This window comes from Mus caroli, chromosome 1, assembly GCF_900094665.2.
Source record: "Mus caroli chromosome 1, CAROLI_EIJ_v1.1, whole genome shotgun sequence".
Classification (NCBI taxonomy): domain Eukaryota; kingdom Metazoa; phylum Chordata; class Mammalia; order Rodentia; family Muridae; genus Mus; species Mus caroli.
The window spans coordinates 74,481,464-74,491,373 of NC_034570.1; the positions used below are offsets into that span (position 1 = coordinate 74,481,464).

At 41.5% G+C, this 9,910-nt stretch overlaps 1 protein-coding gene across 4 annotated transcripts in view; it reads left to right on the forward strand.

Annotated features, from left to right (window-relative positions):
• Window positions 1-9,910, forward strand: part of Nyap2 (neuronal tyrosine-phosphorylated phosphoinositide-3-kinase adaptor 2) — a 265,902-nt gene that overhangs the window by 158,730 nt on the left and 97,262 nt on the right. For all 4 annotated transcript variants that reach the window (XM_029483163.1, XM_029483159.1, XM_021172663.2 and 1 more), the window contains one exon: window positions 7,381-8,466. In XM_029483163.1, coding sequence (XP_029339023.1) covers window positions 7,381-8,466 — 1,086 coding nt within the window. The remainder of the gene's footprint in view (window positions 1-7,380; window positions 8,467-9,910) is intronic.

A 9,910-nucleotide genomic window follows, 5' to 3' on the forward strand; every position in this document is an offset into this window, starting at 1 on the left:
TCTCTCTCTGTCTCTCTCTGTCTCTCTCTCTCTCTCTCTCTCTGTGTGTGTGTGTGTGTGTGTGTGTGTGTGTGTGTGTGTGTGACTTTAATTAGCCACAATTCTATGTCTGTATGTGTGGCTCAAGACTATTTTAAGGGCTTTAGGGAAAAAATTACTTTAAAATTAATGTTCTTTTTTTAAACTTTTTTTTTAATTCACCAGAAATAGATTAAAGTAGAATAAATTATGGGATGTTACCTAGAATTTCAGACTTTTCCATAGATAGGCAAACTTTAAAAATATGACAGTTGAAACGCAGCATAATGATGTTACCGTTCCTGTATTGCTTTACACAGGCAAATGAAGAGAAAAGTTAGATCCTTGAATCATGAGTAAGCCTGCGATCCTAAAATGAATTATGAGATTTCAGGGGTTTATGGAATAAAGATGCAGTATGGGAACCACCTCCCCCCAATTTAGAGGGAATGGATTTGATTATTTGTAAATTATGTAATAATTTATTCTCTAAATAAATCCTTATTCTCCCAGTTCAAAATTTGTGTGCCGTGCTACTTAGGAGGATCAGAGAAAGAACTGTTTGAGTTACGTGCATCTGCTGTAGGGAACAGGAAAGAAGCTTGCCTCCTGATACATGAGTGTTGTTTCACAAGAGGCTAGCAGGAGAATCACTTCATCTTGTGGGAGCTGAGGAAACACAGGCACTATGTGTGTTAAACAGGCGTCAACTATAAGCAGCAAACATCTGGAAAGTGGATCAGAGGTGGGTGGGCAGTCTATGTCTGGGCATAAATTAGAGATTGAGAGTCATATCACAAGGAACCATGATTATCACTATCCTGGCGGTGGAAACCTGCAGGTAGATATTCGTCATGAATAGTGCTGTGTTCAACAAAAACATGCTCCCTTGAAGATAGTGAGATGGTGTGAAGCAGACGATAAAAAAATTAAAAGTCTGCCTGGAAATAAACTGGATTAAATCTTAATATAATAGAGGTTCTCATACTATCCTAATTCCAAAGGATGGAATTCAAATAGGTACCTCCATCATTCAGCTGTAAGGGGTACTTACGTACTTACATAGTGGTCAGTAGGTACATATTTGTCTTAGCTGCCTTATGGTGGCATAACAAAATGGGAGCATGATTGAAATTACAGAAATTCCTTTCTCCATAATCCTTAACACTAGAAGCCCAAGATTGTGGCACTGTGTGTTCAGCTTCTATTGAGGGATTTCTACCTGGATTGAAAAGGGATGACTTCCCTCTGTGTTCTGGTGTAACAGATAAGGAAATGAGGAGAGACCCTTCTAATTACCACAAAGGCCCCTTACACTCAAGACTCCTGCCAAGCTTTCATGTCTACCACAACTCTCTCTTCAGGTGTCGTGATATTGGTTGAGGTCTTGAACATGAGGTTTTTGTGTGTGCTAGAGGAACCCCAGTTCAAGCAATGGCAACGGCCAGTTTTGATCATCTCAATGTCACCAGAATATTTTTGTATTATATCTGGTTTTCCTTGTACACAGTATCTACAATTGGTTCAAATTTGAATTATCTCCATGTTCTAAAAGGCTTGTCCATGTTTCTTAACATTAGTTGTTCTGTCTTAATTATGCTATGTTTTCTTCTGATATAGGAACTTTCTTTATTCCTTTCATGAATTTAAAGGTCTTTATTCATTTTTGTTCCTTTCTGCATTTGGTCACCATTTGAGGAAAACGTATGCAATAACTCACCCCTCCCATCCCAAAGGTTTCCTTCTGCCCTGTATGAGAAAGAGGATTATTGCCTCCAGGTTTCTCTGTCCACATTGCTAGTTTGGACAATGTATAACGCCTGAATTCCCCATTGTCTGCATAGAATTTAAGAGAAAAGAATGAAAATCTTACACTGAATATGATTATTCTCATATTAGGAAATTATCCATCTCAGTACCCTTCCAATTCTAGGCTCAGCTTCACCACTTGCTTATAGGACTCATCATTTACAGAGTCTTCTTATAGAATCCAACAACCAAAAAGAAATATATTCTGAGAATCATTCGTTTAAGAGACTCCCTGTGATTGCAGGTAACAGGAAGTAAACTTTAGGGAACATTCAGGGTAGAGCTTCCTATTTTTGAAGTTCTACTTTTCTCAAAGATCCTTCTAGAACTAAGTCTGCCTTGTTCAATGATAGTTCTACTTATTCCAATATGAACTTGTGCGCGCTCGCGCGCGCGCGCGTGCGTGCGTGCGTGCGTGCGTGCGTGCGTGCGTGCGTGCGTGTGTGTGTGTGTGTGTGTGTGTGTGTGTGTGTGTGTGTGCATAATCTGGGTTATTTTGTATTAGCATAATAAGATTCATACCATGTTGGATGATGAAAGGAAGAGGTAATGGCTTCTTTGGTCCAATCTAAAGAAAAATCAATTAGCCAATTTCTATTTCATTATGTCTGTAGATGTTTTACATCGAGAACAAAAGAGTTCCACCAGGCTAGTCCCTTGCTAAATGACAGCTAGTTTTTGGTGCTGTTTAAAGGAAAAGTATGGATGCATTTTTTGAAAAATATTTTAAAAGCTGTTTGATTTTACTGAGTATAGCCATCATCATTGACAACTAGAAGGGAATATTTGGAATTGTGAATCACCCAGCCAAATGAAATGCATAGTCAATAGAGTATTACGTTGGTTTTGTGATAAAGACACAGTAAATGCACAGAGCAATCACATAATTAGTGCTTAGATGTATTCTTTTTTTTTTTTTTTTTTTTGGTAACCCCATCCACCTACTGGAGGTCTTGTCTGGTGACCGGAGGTGGTCTCTTCAGGTTCCATCTACCCACTGTTAGACATTTCATCTAAGATCACCCACCTTGAGTCCTTGGAGCCTTTCACATCCCAGGACTTGGGAACTTTCTAGAGGTTCCCCCTGCACCTCATCCCCAGCAGTTGCATATTTCCTATAATTCTTCTGGCCCTCTGGGGCTCTCTCTTGTCCCCTCATACCTGATCCTGCCCCCCTTTCCCTTCCCTGTCTTTTTCCTACCCAGGTCCCTCTGTCCCTCTACTTCCCATGACTATTTTATTCCTCCTTCTAAGTGGGATTGAAGCATCCTTGCTTGGGCCTTCCTTTGTAGGTTTATTTCTTTATTTATTTGTTTGTTTTTTTGAGACAGGGTTTCTCTGTGTATCCCTGGTTGTCCAGGAACTCACTCTGTAGACCAGGCTGGCCTTGAACTCAGAAATCTGCCTGCCTCTACCTCCCAAGTGCTGGGATTAAAGGCATGCTGCCACCACTGCCCTTCCTTCCTTTGTGTTTAACTTCTTTGGGTCTGTGGGGTTTATCATGAGTATTCTGTAGTTTTTGGCTAATATACACTTATCATTGAGTACATACCACTCATGTCCTTGATATTTTTAGTTCCATCTATTTGCCTGCAAAATTCATGATGTTCTTGTTTTTAATGGCCAAGTAGTATTCCATTGTGTAAAACAATCACATTTTCTACATTCATTGATTTGAGGGAAATCCAGGTTGTTTCCAGGGCTGGCTATTACAAATAAGGCTGCTATGAACATAGTGGAGCACATGTTCTTGTGATATGGTGGAGCATCTTTTGGGTATATGTCCAGGAACAGTATAGCTGGGTCTTCAGGTAGAACTATTTACATTTTTCTGAAGAACTGCTAGATTGATTTTCAAAGTGGTTGTACCAGTTTGTAATCCTACCAGAAATGGAGGAGTGTTCCCCTTTCTCTACATCCTTGCCAGAATACACTGTTAACTGAGTTTTTAACTTAACCTGTCTGATTAGTGTAAGGTGGAATCTCAGGGTCATCTTTCTGATGATTAAGAATGTTGAGCATTTCTTTTAAGTGCTTCTTGGCCATTTGATATTCACTTATTGAGAATTCTTTGTTTTGCTCTGTACTCCATTTTTTTAATTGGGTTATTGGAGTCTAAGTTCTTGAATTCTTTATATAGTTTGGATATTAGTCCTCTGTAGGATGTAGGATTAATGATAATCTTTTCCCAATCTGCAGGCTGCCATTTTGTACTATTGATAATGTCCTTAGGCTTACAGAAGCTTTTCAGTTTCAAGAGGTTCCATTTATTATTCGTCAATCTTAGAGCCTGAGCCACCGGTGTTCTCTTCAGGAAATATTTCCCTGTACCAGTGCATTCAAGGCTCTTTCTCACTCTCTGTTCTATTAGATTCAGTGTACCCAGTTTTATGTTGAGGTCCTTAATCCACTTGGACTTCAGCTTTGTGCAGGGTAATAAATATTTATCATTTTACACTTTATGAGTTAAATATCTTCAATATTTCTTGCTAAGCTTCTGTGAAGGTTATTTCTCTTTCTTTCTTTCTTTCTTTCTTTCTTTCTTTCTTTCTTTCTTTCTTTCTTTCTTTCTTTCTTTCTTTTTTCTGAGCCATTCCCTGGCTCCCACTGTAATATGTTTTTTTTTAATTAGGTATTTTCCTCATTTACATTTCCAATGCTATCCCAAAAGTCTCCCATACCCTCTCCCCCACTCCCCTACCCACCCACTCCCACTTTTTGGCATGGCATTCCCCTGTACTGGGGCATATAAAGTTTGCATGTCCAATGGGCCTCTCTTTCCAGTGATGGCAGACTAGGCCATCTTTTGATACATATGCAGATAGAGTCAAGAGCTCCGGGGTACTGGTTAGTTCATAATGTTGTTCCAACTATAGGGTTGCAGATCCCTTTAGCTCCTTGGATACTTTCTCTAGCTCCTCCATTGGGGGCCCTGTGATCCATCCAATAGCTGACTGTGAGCATCCACTTATGGGTTTGCTAGGCCCCGGCATAGTCTCATAAGAGACAGCTATATCAGTGTCCTTTCAGCAAAATCTTGCTAGTGTATGCAATGGTGTCATTGTTTGGAGGCTGATTATGGGATGGATCCCTGGATATGGCAGTCTCTAGATGGTCCATCCTTTTGTCTCAGCTCCAAACTTTGTCTCTGTAACTCCTTCCATGGGTGTTTTGTTCCAAATTCTAAGAAGGGACAAAGTGTCCACACTTTGGTCTTCGTTCTTCTTGAGTTTCATGTGTTTTGCAAATTGTATCTTATATCTTGGGTATTCTAAGTTTCTGGGCTAATATCCACTTATCAGTGAGTCCATATCATTTGAGTTCTTTTGTGATTGGGTTACCTCACTCAGGATGATGCCCTCCAGATCCAACCATTTGCCTAGGAATTTCATAAATTCATTCTTTTTAATAGCTGAGTAGTAATCCATTGTGTAAATGTACCACACTTTTTGTATTCATTCCTCTGTTGAGGGGCATTTGGGTTCTTTCCAGCTTCTGGCTATTATAAATAAGGCTGCTATGAACATAGTGGTGCATGTGTCTTTCTTACTAATTGGAACATCTTCTGGATATATGCCCAGGAGAGGTATTGCAGGATCCTCTGGTAGTACTATGACCAAGTTTCTGAGGAACCGCCAGACTGATTTCCAGAGTTGTTGTACAAGCTTGCAATCCCACCAACAATGGAGGAGTGATCCTCTTTCTCCACATCCTCCCCAGCATCTGCTGTCACCTGAATTTTTGATCTTAGCCATTCTGACTGGTGTGAGGTGGAATCTCAGGGTTGTTTTGATTTGCATTTCCCTGATGATTAAGGATGCTGAACATATCTTCAGGTGCTTCTCAGGCATTCGGTATTCCTCAGTGAGAATTCTTTGTTTAGCTCTAAGCCACTTAGATGTATTCTTATATTTAAGTAAATTTTAGGAAGGCTTTTGTGTCATAAACTATGTGGTTTAAAAGAATCAAAGGAGAAATTCAGTATTTTTTCTTTTTTTCTTCAGATTACAGAATATTTTCATTAGTTTTAGTTTTTTTATAGTCCAGTCATTACCCCATCCCAGTCAGCCCTCCCACAATTTCCCCTCCATTCCTTCCCCCCACCACCCCCAGACCCTTGTCTCCAAGAGGATGTTTCCACCCTCCTACCCCTAGCCCTCCCTACGCCCTGGGGTCTCAAGTCTCTGCAGGTTTAGGCTCATCTTCTCCCACTGAGGCCAAACCAAGCAGTCCTCTGCTTTATATGTGTCTGGGGACTCAGACCAGCTCCTGCATGCCACCTAGTTGGTGACTCAATGTCTGAAAGATCTCAGGGGTTTGGGTTAGTTGAGACTGCTGGTCTTCCTATGGGATCACCCTCTTGTGCCTTGATACCCATCTTAGTCTGCAAGTAACAGAGTAGCCTGGTTAATGTCTATCAAGTTTGGTACCTGTAAACTCTGTTATCAGCTTACCTCATGTACTGCTATCTACTTAAGCCACTAGGTCTGCTGCATTGTATTAAGGAACAATCATTACAAGTATTGTTCACCACGATGAAGTAATAATAACAAGATCTCAAAAATCTTCCCTGCATGAATAACCAGACTTTAACTGCATATATTTTCTATCTGAATCTACCTTACATAAAGATGTCAGAAGTTTGTTTTCTGTGAAAAGGTGTGGAGCAGGGACAGTGCTTCCAGGCTAAAGGGAGGCAGTTCATTGTTACACACATCTGTCACAGGTTTCCCCCGTTTCCAGCAGTTATCAAAGCTTATGCATTGCCCCTTGCTTATTCTCTTTTAAAGCTCTCCAGGGAGTTCAGATGTGAGAGTAGAATATCACTAATAGATAGATTAACTCCAAGAAAGCATACAGGAACATCGCTGATAGGTTCACACCAAGAGAGCACGTGGGCTATCCTAAGATACCTTCTGAAGGAAACCGACAAATACTCCCTAAACTGTAGCAGGAGATCTAGAGATCAATTTGTCTAGACTCATACGATTCTCACAGCATTTTCTCTGAAGTCTTGGATACATCTTTATAGGAGCTATTTATTTGCATCAGCACAGAGATGAAATCCAGCAGGGTAAGACCTTTTTGAAATCCTAAGTGAAAGATGAGAGCATGGATTACAGTCACACCAGTAAAATATCGCAATTTCTGTTAATTTTCGTGACCATTTATGTCAACCTACATCATACTCTTTCCACCATTTCCAATTTCAGCCTCACTGAATTTTGATTTAAATTTGATGTGTTGTTATCCAAGAAGCTTACCTGTAAATTTTCCATTTGTAATCACAAGGCAGGGGAGTAATCAACCTTAGGCCTAATATGCTTATCAGTGTTAGATAAATAGATAGATATGATTAGTCTGGAAGTGAGGTTGAGTACAATTCTACCCTCAAGATTTTATTTTAGTTTTAATCAAAGACTTAAGCTAGAGTGAAGCTGACGACTCCCTGCATCAAAATATTGCAGAAAACGCAAGCAAGAATCAAATTTGAAAGCTTTTCTATTATATCCATCTGTTTTACAACCCAACACTTTCTGTTTTTCCTTTCAGTGTCTGCCAAGCCAAGACCCCACAGTGATGAATATTCAAAGAAAATCCCCCCTCCGAAACCGAAACGGAATCCTAATACTCAACTTAGCACGTCTTTCGATGAAACCTACATCAAAAAGCATGTGCCAAGGAGAACCTCTCTCCCGCGAGATTCATCCCTGTCCCAGGTTTGCAGCCCCGCGGCAGACCCTGAAGAAGAGGAGCCTGTGTACATCGAGATGGTGGGGAACATCCTCAGAGACTTCAGGAAAGAAGAAGATGACCAGAGCGAGGCTGTGTATGAGGAGATGAAATATCCCATTTTCGACGACCTGGGCCATGATTCCAAATGTGACTTTGATCATCACAGTTGCTCTTCGCAGTGTGCTACACCCACGGTGCCTGACCTAGACTTTGTCAAGTCTTCAGGACCATGTACTCCCAAGGGTCTGCTTTGTGACATACCCCCGCCCTTCCCCAACTTGCTTTCTCATAGACCGCCCCTGCTGGTGTTCCCACCGGCCCCAGTACATTGCTCTCCCAATTCCGATGAGTCTCCACTGACCCCTCTGGAGGTCACAAAGCTTCCTGTGTTGGAAAACGTGTCTTACATGAAACAGCCGCCTGGAGCATGTCCATCCTCACTGCCATCCCATGGCTCCAGCCATGCTAAAGACCAGACAGGAGCCTTGGGTCCTGCTCCTGGAGCGTCCATTCTCTCTTCTTCCCCTCCACCTCCATCCACTTTGTACAGAACCCAGTCTCCCCATGGCTATCCAAAAAGTCACTCCACCTCCCCATCCCCTGTCAGCATGGGGAGGTCCCTGACGCCCTTGAGTCTCAAGAGGCCTCCCCCTTATGATGCTGTGCATTCTGGCAGCCTCTCAAGGAGTTCTTCCTCAGTGCCTCACACGACCCCAAGACCCGTGTCACAAGATGGGGCCAAGATGGTCAATGCTGCGGTAAACACATACAGCGCTGCGCAGAGTGGGTCCAGGTCCAGAACACCCACCAGTCCTTTGGAAGAGCTCACCAGCCTCTTTACCTCAGGGCGGAGCCTGCTGCGGAAGTCATCCAGCGGCCGAAGGTCCAAAGAGCCAGCAGAGAGTAAGTTGAGCAACCCAGTCTGGTACAGGTCTCAAAACAAAAGCAAGGCCCCTTATACACATGCAAAGCTCAGGAAACTTGCTTCTGAATCCTTTGGTTCCAATGTGAAACTGAGAAGACATTTTTAAGTTCTGGGCATGCTAAAAGACGTAGTGTGCTCTCAGTGGGAACCAGCTACAAAGATTAAAAATGGCAGCCTGCCCAGTTCTAGGACATCCTATCCCTCCCCAGCCCCCGCAAAAGATGTGACTATTTTAAGGCTAAAATTGAATTTTTTTACAATGGCCACAAAAAGATTAATGGAGAATAGCATAAGATTTTTAGGTAAACAGTCTGATTTGGAGAAACCTTAACATTCACACCCAGAACTACTCAAAGTCAAAACTTAACCTTCTATAGTAAAATTGTTACACGTATACTGGGTCAGGAAATCTTGCAGCAAAGAAAGCCAACTGGGCAAAGTTTGGGATCTTGCCCTTTAATATAAGTTTTAAGTTAGTATTAATATATTTCTTATATTTCTTATAAGGAATGGCTCTGTCTTCATACTTTGTTATTATCACAGACTTTCCTTCACTGTCAACTAGAATAGATTTATGAGTTCTCTACCACACACCATGGCAGGATCTGGAGCTCAGCAGCTAAGAATACTTGCATATTGTATGGTTCAATATACACATGGACAGATATACAACACATATACACATATACCATTGCCACCAGGACAACTACCATACCATATACCACACACATGCTCACACACACACAAATGAATCTCTAAGCTCCTTAAAAATGTCTTATGTTTAGGATATACTTCTGGGATCCACTGTTGTGTAGAGTATATAAAATCAGTAGTGTGTGAAAACTGTCACCACAGGTGAGTTTTAAAGACCACAAAATTTCAGTCTCTGGGTGCCCAGCCCTTTCATGAGCCCAACATGGGTGACACCGAAAGTCTATAGAAAGTCCCATGCAGAAAAGAGGCTCCTTGGTCTTGCAAACTTTATATGCCCCAATACAGGGGAACGCCAGGGCCAAGATGTGGGAGTGGGTGGGTAGGGAAGAAAGGCAGGGGAGGGTATAGGGGATTTTTGGGATAGTATTTGAAATGTAAATGAAGAAAATATCTAATAAAAAATTGGAAAAAAATAAAAAACTAAAGAAGAGCTGATGATTGGGCAGATAAAGGGGAAGGTGGAGTGGAAGGTGAGGAGAGTGAAGAAGGAGAAAATGGAAGAAGGAGAGGACACAGAGGAGAAGGAGGAAGAAGAAGAATAGCAGAGCAGAATCACATGGCCTGGAGAATCCACAGTTGTAAGGGGTCTCCTAGATGTGAAAGACGGTAGTATAGGAGTAGATCTGCCCAATCTAGGCACACAGCCTGTATTCACGTTAAGAAAGAAAGAAAGAAAGAAAGAAAGAAAGAAAGAAAGAAAGAAAGAAA